This window comes from Eumetopias jubatus, unplaced genomic scaffold, assembly GCF_037043125.1.
Source record: "Eumetopias jubatus isolate StellerSeaLion01/CBP00866 unplaced genomic scaffold, mEumJub1_p1.0 scaffold_7, whole genome shotgun sequence".
Taxonomy (NCBI): domain Eukaryota; kingdom Metazoa; phylum Chordata; class Mammalia; order Carnivora; family Otariidae; genus Eumetopias; species Eumetopias jubatus.
Genome location: NW_028274813.1, coordinates 22858152 through 22884564, shown reverse-complemented (window position 1 = coordinate 22884564; position 26413 = coordinate 22858152). Strand labels below are relative to the sequence as shown.

The 26413-nt window shown below is 39.9% G+C and overlaps 1 protein-coding gene across 13 annotated transcripts in view; it reads left to right on the top strand.

Moving 5' to 3' along the window:
• NRXN3 (neurexin 3) overlaps window positions 1-26413 on the top strand; it is a 1474839-nt gene that overhangs the window by 1288207 nt on the left and 160219 nt on the right. For all 13 annotated transcript variants that reach the window (XM_028123318.2, XM_028123231.2, XM_088025019.1 and 10 more), the window contains one exon: window positions 10297-10468. In XM_028123318.2, coding sequence (XP_027979119.1) covers window positions 10297-10468 — 172 coding nt within the window. The remainder of the gene's footprint in view (window positions 1-10296; window positions 10469-26413) is intronic.

Genomic DNA, 26413 nt, shown 5'->3' with positions numbered 1-26413 from the left:
ACACATGCACACACTTACAAGGGCATATATACATACACAACTCTATTTCTCTAGCACTGTGTTCCTTAGCCATTTGGATGAAATCATGTAGCATCTTTATGTCACTGAATAAAATTGTAGTGCATCCATAAAGAAGAGAGAGAAGAAAGAATGTTTATGCCCTTTAAATTCCACAATATAAATACTTCTTCATATTGTATATGGATTTATTATAAACTCAGTGGGTAATTTGTATATTTAAAGCTGTGGCTGGCTCCCAGATGGCCCCCAGTGCCTGCCATACCATCGGGCTGTGATGACTCCCGAGTGTCTTAGGGACATTTTCCCCACTTGGCTAAAACTTGCTCACTTTGCAGTAGGAATACTAAATTCAAGTAAATTAAAGTAAAGAGATATGTTTCCTAATTATTCTATCAAAAGAGCTTGCAGCTTTGAAATAACTCTCAATGTCGGTATGTTGGACACTTTTCCAAAGGTGTGAGTCAGCTCCCTGTGGCATGCTTTCAAGTCTCCTGTTTGGGTCACCTTTACTAATCTCACCCAGGGCCCAGGGAAAGTGTCTTGTTTTTATACTTTTCCTCCGTTGTCCCGATTACTTCCCCTGCAGTGGCTTTGACTCTGGCATGGAAGTCAGCAGGCCCACTTTTTCCTGATGGGTTGTAGCTGTTTAAACCTCACTTTTTTCTTCCCTCCGTTGCTTTCATTAAGGTGGTGGGGGGTAGGTCAGAATCCGCGTTTTGAGTTAGAAATGCTGATATGATCCCAGAGGGTATGTTACGGTGGTGATAGTTGACAGAGAGGAGGACCATAAAATATCACCTGGATGAAATACCTCGCTGCAACACTATCTCTAGGACACACACAAACACTGGCGTCCCTGTGTGCAGACAGGCGCTGCTGATATATTAGAGTCTGCTGGCCATTTTGTTTACGATAACTAGGAAAGGAAAAATGAACCCCTCTTTCAGGGTGTTCATCCCAAGATGATGACACAGGAGATTCTCCTTGCAGGTAAACCAAGAAAGTTCAGTTAATCACCACTTATCACTCAGGGGACTCAAGTCTCTTGCAGATGCATACTCGTTGGGTAGCAGTGCTGTTCTCTTTTTCTCATTCCATCTCGTGTCGTAAACTTAAGACCTGGCATCAGAGTGGTGTGTGCTAGCTTTTAGAGTCCCAAGACTTTAACATGTACATGATTCGCTCCAGGGAACTAGATAGATTTTCAGAAAGAAATGTCATATCATTATAATTTTAATAACTTTACAACTTCGCTTCATCTCCCCCATTACCAGACTATTCCGAGCCACTATCATCTTTTGCCAGGAGCCTCTAATGTATTTCTCTGTATCCTCGGCTGCCTACCTTCAAACAGTGCTCTGTTGAATTGATTTTAGTATCTAAACCACCCTTAATGGATCTGAGATAGATTAGTTCGGACCTAAATTGGGTGAATTTTTATATATGTTGTCTTATTAGAAATGTGTTCTATATTCCAGGTAATCATTGAATGAGCAGGTACAGACAGACTCCCCGTCTGACCCTCCCACTGATATTCGAGTTATTCTGACCAAGTAAACATAAACTATAGGTCAAAAACTGAAGGAAAAAAAACCAGAAACAATACACAACTAACATGGCTAACTTTAAGTTGTGCAAGCTTCAATAAGAAGAGTCAGCAAACTTTTTCTGTAAAGGGCAGGGAGTAAATATTTTAGGCTTCTGGGCCACAAGATCTCTGCTGCAACTACTTGGCTCTGCTATTAGCAGCCACCGACAATATGTAAGTGAATGAGCACAGATGCCTACCAATAAAACTTTATTTACCTAAGTAGGCAATAGCTGGATTTGGCCCATTGTTTATTGATCTCTGTGTCAGGCCAATCTGCCTCCTACGTTGCATGTCCATTCTCCAAAGTCATCATTAAAACATGCAATAATCTGCATCGTATTTTCTGGTAATCCCAAATACTAAATCTCTCAATTCTGAAATGTGCATACTAATTTTTTTTCCCAGCTAGAAAAGGGTGTAAAGTTTAGACTTGGAATTCATCAAGGCAAGTGACTGAGAATGCCTCACTTATTAAACCAGAAATTTTGGTTGATGTTTATTATTCACATAGGTCCATTCACCTTGAAGCGATGTTAACTCAGTGTGTCACTTAAAAGACAGGTAAATAATAAAACATTTTGGAAAATCACTAAAGGTTTCCTTACAACCACAGAATAGGTCTAGAAATGTTCCTGGCTGTTTACTGGTTTCTCTTCTGTAGGGGAGCTGCTGATCATCCATCTTTGTGGAAACTGACTAATTACCTCATCTGGAGTAAAAAGTCAAGGGACTCTCAGCTAATGTCATTGTGCTGGGAGATGTACTGGGACACTGGGATACTTTCTTAGGGGCTAGTAGCAATGAATTGAGAGAAGGACACACATTCCAGACCTGCCACTTTCTGGCCACGTAAGCTTACATTTCCAAGTGTACATCTATAAAATGGGCACTGGAGGACAACATAGAGTATGGGGAGAGTCCAATTATCCATAGATGCTCACAGCTCATCCTGTGCTCTGAGGGCTGGATCACAGATTTGGACCAAATATGTGAAAATTTTCATGTGTGACCACACAAACATGCACTTACATACATGTGCATAGTGTGTAACATTGTACATGTGTGTATATTCCTTCATACCTCAAAGAAGGAGCATTGTGAGGAATAAAACAGACCATATATATAAATGTTTATATAACAGCCTCTTTCAAACCACACATGCTTTATAGATAGATGTTTGTTGTGTGACTAAAGTTTCATACTCCCTAGTGCAGAGTTTCTCAGTAGTGACACTGTTATTATAGGCCAGATATTTCTTGTTTGTGTATTATTGGATATTTAGCAGCATTCCTGGCCTGTACCCACTAGATGCCAGTAGCATGCCCCACCCCCAGATGAGATCACCAAAAATGTCTCCAGACCTTTTTGCCAAATGTCCCTGGGCACAAAATCACTCCCAGTTGAAACCACTGCCTGAGTGAAACCAAGACATAAGGAAGTGGTTCCCAGACTTTGGCAAGCATCTGAATTACTTGGAGAGCTTGTGAAAATACACATTGCTGGGCCCGACTCCAGGGTTTCTGATTCAGAGGGTCTGGTGTTAGGTCCCAGAATTTACGTTTCTAACAAGTTTCCAGGTGAGGCTGACGCTGATACTGCGGTCTCAGGACCACACTTTGTTAAGTATATAGATAAGATGTAAGATGATCTAGAATAATATTTTAGGTGATTTAAAATGTGTGTGTGTGTGTGTGTGTGTGTGTCTTTTTTTTAATTTTTGAGGATGATAGTGTCATTACTGTGATCACAGTGCCTGAGATCTCTTTCTTAAAGCCCTTGGGTAGTCCTGCACAGCTGCGGTAGAGATTTAGGGGGAAAGCAAGGCATTTATGGAAGAAGTTCTGTCTGAACTGGGTTGCAGTCTTCACTGCCTTGCCAACTGTCACCTGAATCCTGCCAGAAGGCTGCTCCAGGTCTTGGTGCAACACTAGGGCTTCTGTGGAAATGAACTTTAATTTTTGCTTTGCGGTCAGACTTAACTGCCAAACTACCCCAACTGGTATGACATTGGGGTCTGTGGATTAGAAGTGAATGTTCAGAGTGCATTTGAGGGACATGGTGACTTGGGATGCCATTTGTGACCACTGACTATTAGAGCACTGGTTCTGCCTTGCATCTTATTTACTTGCACTGGCTGTCTTGTCCTTCCTTGACTCCCCCCGTTCAGGTCAGATTTCCTGTTGTCCTGAGCTGTCATCCATGTTTGCTGTTATTTTGTTTTTTTTCTTTGCTTGGAGTTAGAGATGGAGCTGTCTTGAGCTATTTATCCGTCTTATCTCTCTTGGCCCTCTGTTAGTAATTCAGTCCATGGATCTAATCCGCTTTAATTGATTGATCTCCCACAGCCAGACTTCAGCACAACAACAGGAGAGGCGCAGCTGTAGGTGGAGAGGTGGATGCAGTGTTGCTGGGTGGGTGCAAAGGTCACTGAGTCCTGTGCAGATTTAGGAAAATAGAATTTGTTTCCAAGCCATTTAACATGAATTTTCTAGGGACAATCTGTACAGATTCTAGAGTTGATGATCTTGAATGGGAGACAGTCATTTTAAATAGAGTGGTATCCTATAGGATGTGTGCAAAAGCCTCTGACTCATTCATCATCTGTCACACTATTTCTCTGTCACCCAGCTGTCCCCACCATCTTCACCCCCACCATTGTCATCATTTTTACATCATCCTTTGAAGAGCACTTCAGAATTTGCCAAGATTTTATTCATTTCTCTTAAATTCCATTTAACACAGGTGTTACTATTATTGTCTTGTTCTCTTGTGTGTGTGTGTGTGTGTGTGTGTGTGTGTGTGTGTGTAGATAGTTGAATGACCTGCTCAAGATTACCTGGATGTGGAGCTTGACTGGGCTCAGGTCTTCTGATTCTAAATCACAAAGGCTTCTGGAACCTAGAGCAGACATTTTCCTTCTGCCTTGCCCTTCTTGTCACAGTCCTCCCCCCTCCCACCCCAAGGGAAGGGGCCTGGGATGACAGTGAAAGTCCAAACCATCTCCAAGCTTCATAGCTGGAATCTTGTCAGTTTGCATAATTCCTGATGGGCTTAGACTTCTTGAGAGAGAGACCTGGTCTCTTATATCTCTTGAATCTTTCAATAGTTCACAACTCTGCACACAGAAAGTACACACTCCCTGCTTATTAGCTAACAATTATCTTGAGTCTAGAACAAGGAGACCATAACATTGAAAGAATGGCCTGATGATCTTCACTGAAAGACAGTGACTGGCCCCGAAAAGTGTCCATACTGTGTTCTACTAAACACAAGAATGTTTTACCCTAGAGAACTTCAATAAAATTCTCCTTCAGCCAAAATTATCTGATGAGTCAAAATCATACTTCTTTTTTTTTATTGATTGCATACATAAAGCACAGTGAGATTATATGTTTTGATTAAGATTTATTGCAAAAAAAAATGTGGCTATGGATGAACAGTTCTCTTCATTATCATGTACTATTCAAATCCTTTTTAACCTCCCATGGTATAAAAACTTACCAACACAATTTTTTTTCTACCAGAGCCATGCATTCTAATTCCCTATTCATTCATTCTCTTATCCTTTAATTTAACAAACATTAACTGAGCACCTGTTGGTATCCCTACATTTGAGATACCCACAGTTAGATTGGGTAGACAGGTTAGGCAAGTTAGACAAACATGAAGTATATAATATGTGACGTATACAGTGACTTATATAAATAACTCAATTGCAACTTGTAATAAATGTGACTGAAACATAATATGGTGGAAAATCCATGGGTTTTAAAGCCAGACAGACCTGAATTCTAATCTTAAATGCATCTTCTATTAGTTGTGTGAATTCCCACTTCTCTGAATCTCCATCTTTTTTCGTCTACAAAATCTGGAGGGTAATTTTAAGAATTCAAAAATTGTTTTATTAAAAAGTACCTGCCAAGCAACCTACTCTGCTCTTCAAGGTACTCTGTATTACACTGCATAACAGTGTATTACTCTGTATTACACTGCATAACAAGCAGCTTCAATATTTGGTGGCATAAAACAATCAAGCTTTGTTTCTCATTTGCCATGTCCATCACGAGTTGGCTTGTTGCCATTCTCACTTAATGACCCAGGCTGACAAAGAGTCCACTGCCAGGAATTTGCTGGATACAGTGGTTGAGAGCCAGTGGGAGAACTCTGGTTGGTCTCACACCAGCAGTCTAATGCATGGCTCAGGAGTGACACCTAATTCATTGGTCAGCACTGGTCTCTTGGCCCTACACATCACAAGGAGACCGAAGAAATCCTCTTTTACTATGAGCTGATAATGGGGGGAAACTAGAAAAATGTAGTAAACGCTGCCACTGATTGTTTTATTTATTGTGACCCAGACTTTGGAACAGGTATGCCAGACCTGGAAGTGTCTGGCCCCAAGAAGGATCACATACCTGTTGTTCTTCCTGTATTATTGCCTAGCACTGAACTCCCAGATTCTGTGGGAAGCCTGGAAGTCAAGATATTGAGAACTGCTTCCTTTGCACGTCTCCTGGGCATACTTTTGAGAGTCCCAGTTCTGTTTCTGTCAGCTGCAATTGTCTAAAATAGTGGATGGTGCATTTTGCCTTCCCCGGGGGCACCATGGAATGAATGAAGAGATTGCCTGCAGGGAGGTCTTTATTCCTGAGGATTTTTCTTGCCCTTGTGCATCTCTGCTTCTGAAATCTGACCCTGGTGTTGGTAGTATCTCAAGGGTCACCTCCACAGCAATAACTGTAATGTGGCTGATGGAAGGTCAGAAAGCTGGAGCCGGACTAATTTGAGGAGCCAGGTGGGCTCGTAAATAGTCATTATTGATGAAGAATGGATTTACTGGCTATTTACAGACAGCTGTTTTCTTGTGCCGTTCAGACTTGTTTTTTTGTGTTGTTTTTTTTTTTTAACAGACTTTTTTTATTGCACTTGAGGACTCTTTGGTAATGTCTTCTGATTTACCACTTGTCTGTGTTTTTAATATCAAGGAAGAACATAGATGGAAGTGATTGCCTTTGGTAGCAACTTTAGTGGTGATGGGTGTGGAGTTATTAAAATTTATAGTCATGCTGTTTTTGCAGCTATACTTTGCTTGCCTTGGAAAGGCTTCTAAAAGATACCGAGGAATGTGAAGAGAGAGCAACTACCAAATTGTGACAGGAACTCAACCGTGCAAATGTTGTTTTTTTAATGTTCTGTTTGCTAAAATTGACATTTATTTTTACAATATTTCTTGATGACACTATTGCCAAACCAGCCAGCCCTTAGCTCCCACCACCACTTTCAACTATACTAATGAGGGGAAAGAAAGCGAAAAGATGACTGACATTTATTTTAGTCCCAAAGTAAGCAGAGCCACGTGCTGTGGGAGTTTCACACATATGTATTCTCCTAAAATCCTCGCAACAAGCTTCAAAGGTAGCAATTCGCCTTTCTCTTCCTCCACAGAACCCTTTATAGTAGGGAAATCAGAAGTTGAATAACCTGCCCAAGGTCATCGAGCCTTCAGAGCCAGAGAGAGGTATTATTTGAACCATGCTAAAACCGTGTTTATCCTATTGAACCAGTTAACTTCTCCAGTGCTCACAGGGTGTGACATATGGTCAAATGTTTGGATTGTTCCTTCTCCTGATCTCCATTTATCCCTTTTACTTGAACAATATTTTATTTGTTAGTAGTATAAAGTGCTATCATATGAATCATTATAATCGCATCATTTTAGCCTTATAACAGCCCTAGGAAGTCTGGGGAGCTGGTATCCTGCCCCATCATATATTATTAAGAAAGGGTTCAGAAAAGTTAAGTGACTTGCCCAAGGGTCAGTCAGGGCTGTTTCCAAAGCCAGTGCTTTTTATCCCTCAAATCGTCTCCTCTCTGGACACCTGAGCCAGCCGAGTTTATTTTCATGGCAGCTGAGCATGAGGGATTCAAGCCTAGGCAAGTCTATGGGTACTTGACGTAAGACTTATAATGAACTGAGACAAAGCAGTTAGCCACACATTATAATGCCACTGTGGTCCCATGACAAATGACAAGGAGGTTGCAGTAATGAAATCTTATTACCGCAAGTAAAGAGACAGCATCTGAGGTCTAGCACAGCCACATGTCCCGCTGTGGGGAAACACAATGCGGCATCTGGGTAGGGGTCTCCACTGACATTGGCCGTAGTGCTAGCAGGATTGAGAAGATGTCTCTGAAGCAGTGATTGCAGTGCCAAATATGTGGCGCCTCTGATAAGGACCAAATATTTATTCTGGCAGAGATTAAATCTTTTCTTTCCCTGAATCTATTATGGATCTTGCAGAAAATCTGCCCAAGAATATATCTCACTGATCAGCCAACTCATTGAGCCAGAACCGCCCGATGCTACTTCTGGTTTAAAGGTCCCCTCTCTCTACCTAAAACTGTTCTCCATCCATGATTAATTAGTGACTCAGAGGTGAATTGAATTGCCAGCAGCCCTTTCTGTGCGTCCAGGATTTATATGGTGGTTTCTCATTGAAGAATAGTGGTGCAATAAGCAGCCCACATCTGCGGGGTGGGCAGAGGAGTAATGGTGTCTGCAGTCATGGTTTCTTAACTCCTCCGGTTCCCTCATTCTGCTAAACCAGTTATGACGCAGGTTACTATAGCCTTGCTTATCTAGGCCTAAGGATGAATAGGTGCTCACACACACACACACACACACACACACACACCCTTAGACATGAATGCCAACGCTTTAAGTAGGGGGAAGCAGGAAAATCATAATACCATTTCTGAATTCCTAGAGAATTAAGGAGAAAGAATAAAATGGATCATCACATTATTAATTATGGGCATGAAAGATGCAAAAGAACCGATCATCAGTTTCATTTCTCCATTTTAATGCTAAGTGCTTTGTTTAGGGCTGGAGATGTAGGGGTGAGGAAAGAAAAAAAACCCTGAGAACAGAGTGTCACAATAAACACGGATTTACAAAATCATAAGTACATTTAGTCCCCATTTGGGGAGGCACCTGCATTTCTTTTCGCAGAGAACAGAACATGGGGATTGCAGACATCATTTTACATTGCACTCTGTGCTCTCCGGGCACAAAGGAGACAGCAGTGTCCACCCCGTATCAGAGCATTCCTGCATGCCGAAAGCAGCCTTTCTTAGCTGAGATGCCTACCTTCTAAAATCAAGACTCCTGGGTACTTGTCCGTTCTTTTATCGGGAATAAGATGTGTTCGCATACTAAAGGAAAATTGGCAAGATAAAGAAAGCCTGTCTTTTGAAAAAAGAAGTGAAGTGTACCAAACTATCTGGAAACCAGTGCCTAAAATCTCACCAGAAGTCTTAATTCACTGACTTTAAGCACAGTCGGTGCTTCATAAATATCATATTTATGTATTGAATGAATATTTATAAACGAATGAACCCAACCATGAAATCTTTCCTACACTTAGTTTATACGGCTCCTGGGCTTCTTTCTTCGTATCTTTCTTTTTCTTACCCTTCTCCCCCTCCTCCTTTTTATTCTCCTCCTACTTCTTGAATGAGAACAGAGAGGATAACAGAGACTATGTGGACAAATAGAACAGCAGAGTTGCCACTAAATTTTATTGTCCTTGAACGTCCAACCTATTGCTTAGCCAAGAAGTCACACAAGTAGAAAAATGGAGAAAGATGTCTCCTTCTCTCCTTGCCCATCCCTCCTGACGTCCTACATGCTGTGACACCTTCCTAGGAAGTTGGCAGAGACTGATTATATCTGACCAGGAAGGTTACTTTTGTGTTGTATCTCATTGTGAATACTAATTCTAACTCTTAGTCATAACCAATGACTAGAGGAGAAGAGTAAGAGTTTTAATAGCATTTATGTTTCAGTATTTCTGGGCACTTTCAGGAAGCAGATGATGCCATTGCCTCTACCTTCACCATAATCATCACCTTCATTGCCATAGTATTTCTCTTCTGGCATTCATTGTATTTTCCCTCCCAGAAGTCTCTTTTTGGGCCTTTGGGTTCTCGTGTGCTATGTAGCATAGAGCTTTAGCACTGAATATTATGGCCCTCTTTGGATGAGCCTTAGGAGTAGAGCTACACGTGTGGGAAGAGTAGCAGCCATCTGACTCTGAAAACCCCAGCTCAGTTTCACTGACCTCTACTGAGGATACGTTTTCTATGGGTTTGAGACTTGCACAGTGTATCCTTGGGTGTTGATCTATGATGCTAGCCCCTCTGCCATTGCCTCCTCATCATTCATTGTACCCCTTCCCTTGGCCTTGATCCCCCCCAAAATGTGCAAGTATGCTTATATTTCCTCTTTAATCCTAAATCTAAACTGTGAGGCGATCTAGGGTCCAGGGTCTAATTACCTCTCCTAGAAAATAGGCCTCATTGCTCTCACAGAAATGCACTTTGCAGTGTCACTACACAGCTCTTAGGTAGTTCTGTGGTTTCCAGCTTTGCTATCTGTGGCGAGCAAGCAAATGATGTAAGCTGTGCAGGGCAGCCCGTGAGAGCAATCCGGGTGGCTTTATGCCATTGGTTTCTATGTTCAGGATGAAAGCCCATGGAGAAATGTATGATACTGTTGTTACCTTCATGCTGCCAGCTCCCTCTGGGTACCTACAGATTTATTGCTAGTTGGAGGACCCACTTTAAAGGGAGAACACCTTGTGGTTGGTGCTAACTATGCCTTTTGTGTTTCTTTATCACAGGAACAGGGGAAAATCGGAGTTGTCTTCAATATTGGCACAGTTGACATCTCTATCAAGGAGGAGAGAACTCCCGTCAATGATGGTAAATATCATGTGGTGCGCTTCACCAGGAACGGCGGCAATGCCACACTCCAGGTGGACAACTGGCCAGTGAATGAGCATTATCCCACAGGTACGTGTTGTACTCTCAGTGACCACAGACTCTCTTCGGCTCTCCCATTCTTACTCCTAAGTGGCAACTTTTTCATGACTGTCACCAAATCATAAAACACTGAATACTAAGCACGTCATTCATGTATTTTTTTTTTTTTTTTTTTTTTTTTTTTTGTAGGACAAGATGAATTATCATGTTAGGGCTTGGTTCAGCATAGGGAGCTTCTGGAGACTTACTAACTATGCACTGAACACTTTTTGTCAACCTGACCAATACTGCCTGACTGGCTCATACTAAAGACAATGGCTGTAGGCTTTCCAGGGCATTGCAAATGATGACCCGTGGAGGGAAGGGGTGCCATCTCCATCGTGAGCTATCATCGATAATCACAGAATAATCCCTTTGTTATCTGGACTCTGTGGTGCCATTTAGGCAGGTAAGGTTGAAGGTACAGATGGTCAGAGATTTCAGAAAGACTGTAAAAGGAACTTTACTAAACTTAAAGTGATGAACATCAAGTCAGGATAATGATGAGAGAGAAACGAAGGGTGGGGTTTCATTCACTTGGTTGACTTTGCCCATTTTTTCTTTCATTTACAGTAGGCCTGCCTTGATATTCAGAGATCGGTCCTAGTAGGCATTTTAATAACAAGCATGCTGGTGTGGGAGGAAGAGGGGTTAATCATCTGTTTAAATTTTATGGTCAAGGAGCATTTGCCAGCAAACTCCCAGAGCCACATGGCCAAATCAAGGGCAATGGGAGGAAAGGTTGCCTTATTTTAAAGAGGTCATTCAAATCATTCTTTAGCTTTCCCTCTCATCTCTCACTTCTCCTAGCAAAAGAGCCCTGAACCCTGATCAAAAAAGTTCCAAGAATGGAAGGGAAAATACTTTGGCTCAGGGCCTTTATTCCACAGTTGCATTATCACTTGGTGGGTGCAAGAGACTAGTTCAGAATATTGAACTTTTCACTAATGTGGGCATGATGCTGTTTCACCCTCTCTCTCTCTCTCTCTCTCTCTCTCTCTCTCTCTCTCTCTCTCTCTCTCTCTCTCTCTCCAACGCTTCAAACTCCCCATAATTCTCTTACTGCTGTCCTCTCACTTCCTTAATAGTGAAGCGAGCACAGAGATAAGGAAGCCCAAAGCACATTTTCAGAAGTTTTTTAAGAGCTGTTTAGCTAATAATCATCACACTTGGGAGAAATACATAAAGTAAATTTGCTTATTTGTCGCCCAAGAATTTTGAATGACTCGAAGGCTGTAATTTTCATGCCTAATTCAGCATTAATTTTCTTTAAAAGCCAATCAGAGGTAATTGTGCTACTGTCCTTCCCCCCACCCCGCCGAATAACCAGAGTCTTCCTGTGCCTGGTTTAAGGATTATGGGAGCATCTACAAAAAGCATACATATAAGACTCCCAAGCTATTGATATGAAAAGCCCTGCCTACCCATTTATCTACCATCTCAGTCTCCATACAACATCCAGCTCAGCCTTTGCTGGGAGTCTCTTGTCATACACTTAGTACTTCTCAGATTAAGGCACAAAAATGACCTTTTCGTTTATCTTTGAGACTTTGAAGAGAGCCAGAGGTGTTAGCAGCTACTATGAATTCTTATCATCATCCAAATTCGCTAGACACTAATAGACCTGATTTTTAAATGTTTCGTGCTTAAAGTCTGGGGGATGGGTGGGCACGGGAATCCAAATAGCCTAAGATCTTAAAAGCTGTTCATCTGTTTCTCAGAAAACTCACTCTCTCTCTCCATGAATGTTATCACTGGCCCTGCTAATGCTGCTGTAGGGTTTGTTGTGTTTCTATTAGGAATTTCAAAGATTTCTAAATTGTTGTTAACCCCTTGCCCTGAGCCAATATAGAACCCATGAGTTTGCTGAAGACTCTTTAATGGTCATTTAAAAGCCACAGTAAGAAAACCAGTGACTCTCGCTGTGTGCCTTTCTCTTTGTATCTTGAGATCCAGATTATGGGTTGCTTACTCTGTTTTCAAAACAGAATAAACTTTTCTTGAATGGCAATGCTTACCACTGAAAATGCTTATTACTAGTAATTACTGGCAATGGTTACTTAGTTATAATAAGTATTATTATTACAGAGCATGATGCAGTAGAGCAGTTATAAGTATGGGCTTTGGAGTCACCTGGCTGGAGTTGGTACCTTGGTGCCATCTAAGACAGGCTGGATTAAAACCTTGAAAGGCCCTAAGTGCTGAATGATTTGGTGCCTCTCCCCATATGCAATTCAAAATACAACAGTATACCATAAAATGACTGTAAGAATTTCTAACACTCTTGATTTTTCTTTTTTGATGATCACTATAATGCTTTAAAAATATATTCTTTCTCCCCAAATTTTCACCTTTTACTCTTTTTTCTTAGTTCTCTAAGTGTTTATTCTTCCTATTTGTGGGATCCAGTTTCCCCTCAGTAACTTGAGACAAACTATTTAACCTCCCAACCTCTGTTCACTGGTCTATAAAAGGGGGTTGTGTTAATACTGACTTTCCAGGGCTAATGTGTAGATTGAATGAACGTATGTAAAATGTTAATTAAGTCAATAATCAATGTTAGCTATGAGAATGACCAAATATTTGGGTGGCGTTGTTTTACTATGATGTCTTGACTCATACAGATGACTTCACTGTGACCATTAAACAGCCCACAAATTAGATAGGGTGGACATTCTTATTCTCCATTTCAAATTTAAAAAGAGACGCAGGAAGATGCTGTGTTTTTCCTAAGGTCACATAGTAAACATGGGACAGAACTAAGACCATATTCCCTGTTCTCAACTGGGCACAATTTCCACTCTTGTTCCCACAAAAATTGGGGGATATTTTGAAAAGTGCATGGATAGAAATGAGCATCTCTCTTCTTGTGTCATCATCTTTTTTTTTTTAAAGTATCTATTACATAGGTCAGTACCCATAACCACACAAAGGTGGTTATTGTGAGATGTGGAGTCGAAAATCCTTTTAAAAAGAAAAGTTGCTTTTTTTCTTTATTTTAGCTGTGCTAAAAGGCTCATTTCTGTTGAGTCCAAGCTGTCCTTCTCACAACTATAGTAATGTGCTTCCATGAGGCAGTTGGAAGGATACTGAGCATTTGAAGTAGTCATCATCATACTTCATTGCCTAGATTGGAAAGTAGTAATGGAAAGTCCAACATCCTGGTTTTCTTTTTCTTTTTCTTTTTTTTTTAAAGGGTAAACATTTACTTGGAACAATCTAGTTTTTTAAATTAATTAATTTATTTATTTTTGAGAGAGAGCATAAGTGAGCAAGAGTGGTGGGGTGGGGGAAGGCTAGGAGGAGGCGCAGAAGGAGAGGGGGAGAGAGAGAATCTTACACAGGTTCCATGCCCAGCTCAGAGCCTGATGTGGGGCTTCCCAGGCTCACGACCCTGAGATCATGACCTGAGCCAAAATCAAGCGTTGGACTCTTGACTGACTGAGCCACCCAGGTGCCCCCAACCTAGTTTTATATTCCAGTCTTCCAAGACTTCTTAGGAATGGTTACCTTTTGACCTCTGGATACCTTATTTTCTCTTCCTCCTGCTTCCCTGTGCTCCTGAAAGGATCCACTTAACTAAATTTAAAGCACCATTAGAGCAATCTGGCAGTGTTTAATTTATATTAAACCGTAAGATTAAAATACACCCTGTATCTGGGCATCAGAGAACAAAGACATCTGGTCAGGCAGGCTTGACGCAATTTCTACAAAAGGGACGTATTCTTCTTCCAAGCTATCCTCTTTCATTGATAGTGATAAGTATAACAACCAGGAACAGGAGTGTGGTTGTGCTACTTGTCGATTGCTAATGTTTAAACAGTAAAGAAATATGGAGTAGCTCCTACAGAATATTTACATGAGTTATCTCATTTTGAGGGCATGCTATCAGGGAATTGTTCCTGCGCAACAGGTGCCTGTGTATCAGGATGAAGGGGTCAACTCCAGAATCTTCTCATGGACATTCATAGGATTTTATCTGGCTCTACTAAAACATCCCCCTGTGAAATATTTAGAAATCAGCTGGGCACAGGGCATGCAGCATTGGCTCTTTGTAAATCAGGAAGGATCCAAATGAAAGTAGTTCTACAGCTACTGGGATCTTGTATCACTTAATTCTGGGTATAGAACTCAAAAGCAGCTTCTTTCTTTGAACCTGAAAATAGAAAGGCTAAGGAGCAGGAGAGGGAAGTAAAAGAAAAATCAGCCCAGAGCTGGCATCTGGGCACTAACAAATGTTCCTTATAAAGTCTCTGATTACTGTCTTGACATAATGCAGGGGTGGCAACAAGTGAGGGGAGGTGAAAGGTGACTTCAGCATGAGGAATTAATTTTAGTCCCAGCTCTCGGTCCCCTGGGAGGCTGAGCTGACTGGAATGGTTCAGGATCCTCTCTGCCATGCCTGGGTGGCTGGCCGTGTCACCAGGCCTACTAGAACCCTGAGCGTGGTGCTGTAAGAGGCTTTTCGGACCAGAGACGGGCTTCCTGGAAAATGAAGGCTGGCAAGAAGCTCTGGTGCGTAGGACTTGACATCTTCCCACCGCAGATGGTGCTGAGGAGAGCGGGGTCTCAATTGTTTTCCTCTCTTTATTGATACTGCATACCAAGTCATTTGAAGGGCTCTTGCTGGGATTCCCCTTTTCCAGTCAATAAAATGCTCCTGATGACCTGAGCTTGAATGCTGTCTGACCACCCAGCTCAGAACACGAAAAGGTTGGAGAAGTGGCTCTCTTTCTAGGCCAGTAGACTAGAAAATTTCTTACGTTGTATTTGAATGTGTCCAATTCCACATAATCTTGTCTTTATAGGTACTGAGAGCAAAAACATTGCTAAATGCTTAGTGATGTTCAAAATGCAATAGGAGAGATTTATTTGTCCACATCTCATTTTAGATTATTGAGATTTTGAAGGGTTAAAAACAAGTCTCTGTACTTGACATGATGCTGAAATTTCTCAGGTCTTGGGTTTTCATTAATTCCTACCCAGGAGGTTTTCGTTCCTTTTTCTTTCTGTCTTCGCCTGCAAACATTTGAGGCCTTGCCAGATTTGAAGCACACCTTAAAACAAACCCCATCTACTTGCTCGTTCATCCGTTCAGGACTAGTGTTACTTTCAGTTCAACTGGAGGGAGGAAAAAAAGAAAAAAAAACATAGATAGTAAAGTCCTGCAAGGAGAATAATAAATATAAATACAATCAAGAGGAAAAGCTGTATTTGAACGTGTTTTCAAGACAGTAGAGATAAAGTGGCAACAAGAGAAAGGCTGGCTTAATGAATGTGTTTGAACACTGCTAAGTACATTTTAAAACCATCTTATAAATAAGTTCTTCAAACATTTGGTCACAGAATATATCAATTAATCAATCAAACCAGGACATCCTGAAGACTTTGCTAAATAGTCCAGCTTGTCAGGAATGAATTAGGATTCACAAGTAAGTGAGTTTCTGCTTCCGATGGACTTTCAACTTGCTGGGGTTGGTCTTTGGCAAAAAGATGTTTACAAAAAATCTTTTCAGTGGAGATTTTATATATATATATAAATATATTTTATATATATATATGAAACAGTGTTCTTTAACTTGGCTACAAATAAGATTCTCCTGGGAACTTTTAATAAACTGCCAGTTCTCGGGCCCCAGGCGCAGGTAATCTAATTGGTCTGGGGTGTGGTCCATGGATCAGCAGCATCAGCATCACCTGGGAGCTTGTTAAAAATGGAGTGTCTTGGGCCTCACCCCAGACCTACTGAATCAGAATCTGCATTTTAACAAGATACTCAGGCGATTCATGTGTAGTGTCAAATTTGAGAAGCATTGGTCCAGGCATCAGTAGTTTTAAAAAGCTCCCGTGGTGATTCTCTATGCAGCTAGGTTTGAGAAGCACTGATATTTAGAAAGCTAAAATTGTGTTTCTCTTTTCAGACTGACTAGCAGCACTGTCCAACATGGTAGCCACTAGTCATCTGTAGCTACACTTGTGATGTGGCTGATATGACTGAGGCCCTGAAAATTTATTTTTTTATTTTTTTAAGGATTTTATTTATTTACTTGACAGAGAGAGAGAGGGAGAGAGCACAAGTGCGGGGCAGCAGAGGGAGAGAAAGAAGCAGATTCCCCGCTGATCAGGGAGCCCAACACGGGGCTCGATCCCAGGACCCCGGGATCATGACCTGAGCCAAAGACAGACACTCAACTGACTGAGCCACCCAGGCAATCCTGAAAATTTATTTTATTGTGCAATTATTATGTCCTAGGCACAGAAGATTTAAATACATTTTTTTTTTTCATGCAGTCTTCAGGCCAGCACTATGGGGGTGGTAACTGGTGGTCAGTATTGGACAGCACAGAACTAGAACATGCTCTTTCTTCCTTTTACTCGTTTTATATAATATAAATCTCTATTTACATCATTAATACATTAATGAGCATTTACCTCCATATACCTTCTGAACGTATCTAATGTATGTTGTCATTGTAACAACATGGGGATAATCACCCCACTTGATTCATAAGATTGTTATCCCAGAGAGGTAGCAATGGCAGATGCCACCATCCTAACCAAAATCATCCTGATGGTGATGGCTACCCTTTCTGAGCATTTACTACATACTTCGCACTTCATGTACAACATCTTATTTACCCTTGCTACAAACCGTTGAGGTTGCTGTTAGTTTTATTCCCATTTTACAGATTAGGAGCCATTCAGAGATCTTAGGTACTTGCCTGGCTCACAGAATTTTTCTTTCAAGTTAAATCTCTAGTTTCTGCCAAGTTACAAGTTAGCACTTCCCTGTGCATTTATGACCTTTGCCTTCCTCTACATCCTTGGTTCGACCTATGGGACTTTGGCAGCTTCTTTCTTTTCACAGTTCTCTTTTATCTTCTAACACTGTATCTACGTGGATGGGAAGGGCTTTATTAGATGAAAGTCTCTTTTGCCATTTAATGGTCTCGGGGGATGGGAGAGTGTTGAGAGGGTGCATCGTATTTTTTTCTTTAATTTTTGTTTTATCAGGCAACCCTTCTTTCTCTTCTGTGAATTCCCAGCCACAAGATAAATAGCCTTGTATCTTACAAGTTAAATACAATTACCGCTATCAAACCTAGAGCCTTTCTGTCCCTATAAATGTCTCTTAGAGGGTGATAAGCATTTCAAGGCAAACTATGGTCTTATAGCTAATGCTAAAATTAAACCTAACCACCTAGAAGACAAAAAAACAAGAATACATACACACAAGTTTATATACATGTATGTGTTTACACACACACACACACACACACACACACACACACACATACACACACCCTGTGGAAGAGAGAAGAACGTCTGGGCTAGAGGGAAAAGGAACTCATAAACACATGGCACATGGACACAAGACACATGTCCCTGAGACATTAAGCCAAGATATGACTCAAGGTTATTTATAATATAATTAAATAACACACAAAGGAGTTTGTTATCATTATGAAGATTTATATCAGATAATATGACAGCAATTATAGTAACTAAAGACATTATTTATCTAGAATTCATTTGTGAATAGGACGGTGCTTTTGAGATAGAGAGTTGTTCATCAAAAGAATAATGTTTCTGGAAACTTCTACAGGACTTTATGAGATACACGTCTTACTGTTGGGTCCTAGTTTATGCTTTTCTCATTGTTAATAGACTACCTTGGGATTTAGAGGGGAAGGTAGCATTTAACAAAAGGCACATGATGATTATTTATTTAACCATATGTTAAATGGTATACATATTATAGTCTAGGGACTCAGTGAAATAAGTAATGAGAAAATCGAGGGTCACTCCTAGGAACTATTTAACTAGAAATGTAAGGAAAAGGATTTCTTAATTTCTATGAATAATGAGTATATGTATATATTAAACCAAATCTAACACTTTCAAGATGAGAAATACAGTGTGGTCACCTTTCATGTGGTTTTTAAATTATACTCATTTGAAATTAATGTGACAGAAAAATACTAATGACATCTCACTCTATGCAAGGCATCTGTAATTAACACAAATTCTTTCAAATTAATACACTCATCAAACATTGCATAATTTCAAAGCTAGCTAAGTGAATTGTATTTTATTTTTTCTGTTGTCACAGAGACGCTCCAGTTTAGATAGTAAATAGAAATTCTGGCCTGTAAAATTTGTCTTCAGTATTAAAATTCAGAATTATTATCCTGACCATAAAGTGCAATTACCCAGTACTGTTTTCACTCTGCCCCAGAGTTAGATGGACATCCAGTGTCCTCAGAACCTGTCCAGGAGTATAGCTGTGTTTATAGGAAAAGTTTCCAAGTTCGATCTCTTCTGTTTAAGTTTTGTACAAGGTTGCAGGGTCCCTGTAGTTATTTAAAGTCTAAAAAGAACATTTAGCTTCTTACAGAAAGGTGGTGCGTAAATATCCAATAATAATAATAATATATATTCACATACAGCATGTCATTCATAATTCTGTAAAGCACAGAGGGTAATGAAAGGCGCTCTAAACTGTAAATCACTCAATCGATTGTAATCATATTGCAGCTCATCTCAAAGAGATAAAGACCTTCCACTCCTCTAAAATCCCTGTCAATACCCTGGCAGGCTAAAGAAGGGGGAAGGAGGGTCAGAGGAGAGAAGAGACAATGAGTCAAGGACAAAGAGACACTTTTAATTTTCAGTTCATGGTGTTAATGTGGACTGGATTTGATTCCCACTGATAATTTAGTTTGTTTTATGAGATGCATTGTTTTTCACGTGGTTCTTTTATAGCCTTATGGTAAGGCTCGGTGTTGGCCTAGTTTGAAGGGTTTGCCATATGCCAGCGATTGATACACAGTGCTGCCTAAGAACACTTGGGGATTTAGGTGTATAAGTGGAAAATGACCATTCAAGCCCCAAAGCTAAAGGTTATATCAAAGCATATGATGAAAATGAGTTGATAATGGGCCAGAAAAAAATTTATATTGTACTTTCAAATAGCAGAAGCACTTCAGAAATCTCTTTACCAACTGACGTTGCCTTTTATTAAGAAGAGATGTTGCTAATCCCTCATCCTCATCAATGGGGTGAGTTTAATCTCCTTAGGCATTCATTCATTCAGTCACTCCACAAATGTTAATTTAAAATCTACTTTGCCTATGAATCCATGCTAAATGGTGGGTCTGTGATGGGAAATAAAACAAAGCCCCTGCCCTTAAGGATCCTCTAATCTAGTGAAGGAGAGGTGCATGTACACAAGCAAGATAGTTCTAATACTTAAATTTTACTGTGCAGATATTAAGCGCCAGGCAGCCCTGAGAGGTAGACACTATTCTTATCCTCATCTTATAAATGGAAACAAGCAGACTTATGAGATTAACTCTCCCAGGGTCATAAACTAGTACAGGAATACCTGGAACTTTAGCCTGTATCTCTTGGAAGGCAAATTTAGTGTTCCTGTACAGCACCCTATATTGTACCTGTGGTTCCAGATAGTGTAAGAAGGTTCTGTCATTCAGATAAAATCTGGGTTCAGTGGCCCATTTAAGTGTCTGATGGAGCCTGAAGGCCAGACAGGAGTGGCCTGGGGTGGATTTGGGCTGTGACCTTCGGTTCTCTGGGACAGTACTAACAAACTCTCTCCCCAACTAGACGTACAGAAGCATAAACTGTGACATGACAACCTTCACCTTTCACACCGAAGGAACTAATGTGCAGGCATTGTTCATACCTTATTTCGGTTCCTGTCATCTGCCCCATGGTTACAGGGGAGGAGTATTCATCTTTTTATTTTATAGAATAAACCAGGGGTGCCTGGGTGGCTCAGCCGGTTAAGCATCTTCCTTCAGCTCAGGTCATTATCCCAGGGTTCCTGGGATCAAGCCCACATCAGGCTCCCTGCTCAGCGGGGAGCCTGTTTCTCCCTCTCCCTCTGCCAGCAACTCTGCCTACTTGTGCCCTCTCCCTTTTTCTCTGTCAAATAAATAAATAAAATCTTTTTTTTTTTTTTTTTTTTAAGAAAAAGAAGAAACCAAGACTCAGGGGGTTGGGGCACATTTGTTGTAGTCACAGGGCCAGAAAGTATCAACACTGGGATTCTCCCTAGATTTGTTTGTTCCTACACCCCTCTCTCTTTCGGCCACCCCACTTTTCCATCTGCTTCCCAGGATGCTTCAGTTCATATTGTATATAGAGCTCAGAATTATTTGGTTGACAGAGGTAAATTCACATGCAAATTTACTATTGTTTCCCACATCCCAGTGCATGCAGTACACTCTGTAATCACATTATTAAACATTTACTAGAAATGTGTTTCTGCCCAATGCACAATTGCTAGTCTCAATGTTTAATTAAACTAAATTTGTTTTCATTTTAATCACATTATTGAAATGTGGTTTTTCTCAGAGTTCAACGGTGAAATCTTTATTCCAAATGCCTACAAGTGTGTGAGAGCTGTAGATCCTGGACAAGGGAATGAGGATATTACAACATATCCTTGAATAAAGGATTTTAGGGGAATAATGTTAGTTAATAAGATGCAACACTGATACAGTACTTATTTTGTATCAGGCTCATGGATCATCACATTGAATCCTCACAGCATTCTAGAAAGTGATTCTATTAGTATTCCCGTTTTGGAGATGAGACGACTGAATCTCAGAGTAATATACAAGAGTAAGAGTAAGTAACATGCTCTCCAGTATCATACAGCTAGCAAGTGATAAAGCCAACCTGGATTTGAATATAGGCATGGAGACCCTGATATCTTCATTTAAAATTTTTTTTATTTAAGTAATCTCTATACCCAGTATGGTGCTCCAAGTCACAACCCCAAGATCAAGAGTCACATGCCCTTCCAACTGAGCCAGCACGGCATACCCTCTCCCCTTAATATCTTCATTTAAAGAAACTTCTTCTCTAAAAGACCAAATAATAAAAATTATAGGCTCTGCAACTTATGAGGTCTTTGTTGCAATTATTTAACTCTGCTGTTGGGCAAAAACAGCCATAAACAATACATAAATGAATGGGCACTGCTGTGTTCTAATAAAACAATTTACAAAAAGAAACTGCAATGAGCCAGATTTACCCATTGGTTGTAGTTAGGGGGCCTTCGATCTAGATCATGTGTCTTTTGAAGCCTACAGCTCTGTTTTTACTGATCCGTTAGCTTTATTTTTTGGATTGCCTTTATCTCTGTTAAGAATAAAGGGAGCAAGATAATCTCTAAGTGGATGAGTTAAATCTGAGAGACCCAGTAGCATAGACCCATTGGGGAGGTTAATTCAGGATAAGGAAATACACAAGTGGGATAGGCAATCCGCGTACCTGTACTTAAACAAAAATCCAACCATACACTGCTTTCCTATCTGAACACCAAAGACGTAGATTCAGTTCTACCTTCATTTATGTTATGCCATACATTGCTTAGAGCAGGATTTGAAAATAACAAACTGAAAGCCTTAATATTTCTCTAGTTCTGTTACTTCTAGTTGTAACTGTAAATGGTGGTGATCCAAATACATGCTTTCTTGCTCAATCCTTAGGGAAGTTGCAAACTGCTCTTTTGAATTTATGGGTTTTGTATTAACCCCTGGCTCAGCTGCCCTAGCCTATTCTCTGTAGCCCCTCTGCATAAAGGTGCCAACTGACTTCTTTATTTTTTTTTTATGGGCGTTTATTTATTTATTTATTTATTTATTTATTTATTATGTTAATCACCATACATTACATCATTAGTTTTTGATGTAGTGTTCCATGATTCATTGTTTGTGCATAACACCCAGTGCTCCATGCAGAACGTGCCCTCTTTAATACCCATCACCAGGCTAACACATCCCCCCACACCCCTCCCCTCTAGAACCCTCAGTTTGTTTCTCAGAGTCCATAGTCTCTCATGGTTCCTCTCCCCCTCCGATTTCCCCCCCTTCATTCTTCCCCTCCTGCTATCTTCTTCTTCTTCTTTTTGTTTTTAACATATAATGTATTATTTGTTTCAGAGGTACAGGTCTGTGATTCAACAGTCTTGCACAATTCACAGCGCTCACCATAGCACATACCCTCCCCAATGTCTATCACCCAGCCACCCCATCCCTCCCACCCCCCACCACTCCAGCAACCCTCGGTTGGTTTCCTGAGATTAAGAATTCCTCATATCAGTGAGGTCATATGATACATGTCTTTCTCTGATTGACTTACGTCGCTCAGCATAATACCCTCTAGTTCCATCCACACCATTGCAAATGGCAAGATTTCATTCCTTTTGATGGCGGCATAATAGTCCATTGTGTATATATACCACCTCTTCTTTATCCATTCAGCTGTCGATGGACAACTTGGCTCTTTCCATAGTCTGGCTATTGTGGACATTGCTGCTATGAGCATCGGGGTGCACGTACCCCTTCGGATCCTTACATTTGTATCTTTGGGATAAATACCCAGTAGTGCAATTGCTGGGTCGTAGGGTAGCTCTATTTTCAACTTTGTGAGGAACCTCCATACTGTTTTCCCAAGTGGCTGCACCAGCTTGCATTCCCGCCAACTGACTTCTTAACATTTATCTTTTCTTCTACCTGCTCACTGACATATCATAAGCATTTTCTGAGTCCCAGAGAAACTTCTCTTCATTTTGGCATTGGTTGTCCCTAACTGGCTGTTAGGAGCTCCCTACTTGTGCTTCTACTCTGTTTCTGGCCATTGATCTGCCATTCAAGGGCCAACTCTTCTTAGATGTGGCCCAGCCTACTTCTTGCTGTTGAGTTTTAGAGATTTTAGAATCTGTTCCCTATTTATTAAAGGAAAAAGTACCAGGTTATGAGTTTTTATAGGTGTATATATATGCACAAGCATGCACAAGTTTAAAATAAGTTTTTAGGGATACCTGGGTGGCTCTATTAGTTAAGCATCTGCCTTCAGCTCAGGTCATGATCCCAGGGTCCTGGGATCGAGTCCCAGATCAGGCTCCTTACTCAGCAGAGACCCTGTTTCTCCCTCTCCCTCTACCTGCTACTCCACCTGCTTGTGCTCTCTCTCTGACAAATGAATAAAATCTTTAAAAAAATAAAGTTTTCAAATAAAAATCAAACTAAGGAAGACCAGATTTTATTTATAAAAAATAGCAGCCCCTCCACATTTTACTGATCTCAGTATTGAATGTGATAAAGCTATCAGTCTAAGGTCAAATTTTTCACTACCAGAGTAGAAAGTATACACCACCAGACTTGGTGATGACTTTCTAGAGCCTAAGCTAAGTGGTCACAGTGGGGGAGCTATTAATTACTCTCCCACCTCTTTTTTTTTTTTTTTTGAGTCAAAGTGTCAATATCGCAGGTGTTCAATAAATGTTAAACTGCACGACTGTACTGAAATTATTGCAAGCTTCTGACTTCATTGTCTGCACATACATAATGTATTATACACCAAGGTAAAGAGTATCCTTTACAAACATTAATTATACTTAAGTTCATTTTAAAAGTAATCAGAAAATAACAAGTTTTTATTATGAATAGCTATTGAGATTTTTACTGGGAAAATTTTGTTTGTTGAAACAATTAAATCATATTAAATTATTTTTACATTCCTGAGATGATTCTCTGTAGGTCCAGAAGAGCGAATTTCCCAGTATACTTAGTCAAAATGGTGGAAGAGAAAAAAGAACATTCAGGCATCCGTGAAAGTTAAAAAAAAAAAAATAACTAAATATAAATCTGACATAGATATGTGTGTAAAGTAAAAATAAATCTAAAATCTTCTCAGACAGCCAAGGTTTAGAAATACTTAGTACTTCATTTTTAAACCTATATAAAACTGTTATGAGATGTTGACTGTTTCAAATAAAATAAGAATTTATATAAGTGAAGTACAAGCTTAAATAGAACCAAAATGCTTTTAGACTTTCAAAATGAATAGCTGGAATTTTACTGAATTTTTTGTATGATGAGGGTGGAGCTGGACCTCCGGGGGGGGGGGGGGGGAGAAAAAAAGGAAGGTAATATATGGAAAAGAAGATATTGCTCCCAGCGGGCAATTGAGATCTCCTAGAGGAGATAAACCAAGTGAAATTGAGCCTTTGATTTGTGCCACTCCCCACCACCCCCTGCCCCTGCCCCGCAGCTGCTTAGAACAAGCAAACTGTTGACTAGAAAGCTCGAGTTTGAGCAGTAATTATGTATGTTCAAACCTCAGTGCCTTTTAAATGTGTAATAACCGCTAAAATCCCAATCGTCACAGCCAACCTTTAGGGACAGAAGCAACCCTAGTATCTGCATTCCTCTGTGAACAGAAACCATTCAGATTCGTCTGTAAAAGTATTAAGTATCCATCTCTACAAATCCCTGTGCTAGGAATTGAATAATAGATAGGATTTGGACCATTATTCAATCAGAGCATATTTAAATCAAACAGGATAAGTAAGGAGGAAATCTATTTCTTTCGTACTCACTGTGTCTCGGTTCTCCTTTCTGAGTCACACTCAGAAGTAAATCTTTGAAAGAAAAAAAATAAGGTACATCTTTGGACAGCATCCTTTGAATTTGGTTAGATGGAAAATTGCAATCCCCGTTCAGAAGTCTAAACACTTGTAAGGATTTCAGTGGGATTTAAATAAGCCACCATCCCTGATAATCAGGAATGAAAACATAAAACCAAGAAAACTACATGTTCTTCTCTCACCTGCCTCATCTCCTGTCCTAATTGTACCTTATACTTATTAATGTTCTAAGTGCTTTTTGACAAGACAGCAATGAGGCATCAGTAGACACTGCATGAACTTGAGTAGGCAAATCAAGTCGCTCAAAGGCCTTCTTTTAATCTCTTGGATCATTATTGCAAAGATAAAAGTAGGGTTTCTGAAAGAGTAAAATTCAAAGGAACTTAGCATTTAGAATGGTGATAATACTAGATCATCTGGTACATTTCCCTGGTTGGTTCAGAAATTTCTACAGAAAACGGACTACTCTAATTTGACTAGCATAATTTGAAATGTTACAGATGATACAGTTTGCCTTTTTTCTACCAAGAAAATAGACCTGTCTGATTCTCCTCTCTGGCTGGAAAACTTTTTTTGTTCAACTCCATTATCATTAGGGATGTCATTTGAAATTATTCTCAGTCATTTCTTTAAATCCAAGATATTTATTTCTTATAGATATCTAAGAGCTATTTCTTGTGGAAAGGCACAAGCTTCTATGGAGACTATATGAAGGCAGTATTTCCTTTCAGATATTTATATATTCTGTACGTACAGGATACACACACACACACACACACACACACACACATATCAGTGGGTAAATACTAAAAACATTGCATTTGTCCCAGAACAAATAAATATATTTAAACATAAAATAGCCTAAAGATCTTTAGACATAGTTCTCAGATAGCTGAGATTTAGTATGCTATTTAATATTTTATATTAAATAGTTAAAAGAAGGGAGAATCATTAATATTTTATTAATATATCTCAAATTTGTAGGTTTTCAGATGTTATAAGAACTTTGGTAATCATTTAAACTTTCAAAGGTAATAACTTGATGATTTATTGGAGTTGGAACACCTGCCTCTGCTTGAAGTAGCCGCAGTCATCAATTTCATGACCATTCTTGAGCACCTAAGATGTGTTGGTATTTCATGTCACTATGTGTTGGAAAGCGGACTGTGGAAGTAGAATGGTGTAAAAAGATGTTTTTTAATCTAAGGTGATTATATTTTTATATCAAAACAACAACAAAAAAACATGCCCACAAGAACTGACACTCAATTGCAGGATAGAAGAGTCCAGGTTTTAGGTAAATATTTTAAATATGTGGATAATTTTACATAATTGTTGACTTCTTTCTTAAAAGTGTAAAAAAAAAAACCTGTTTTTTTTAATTGCTATTCTGGCCATCACATTTACAATATGAACTAATATTTGAGTCATGACTTAAAACGTGACCTATTTCTAATTATTGACAAATATGT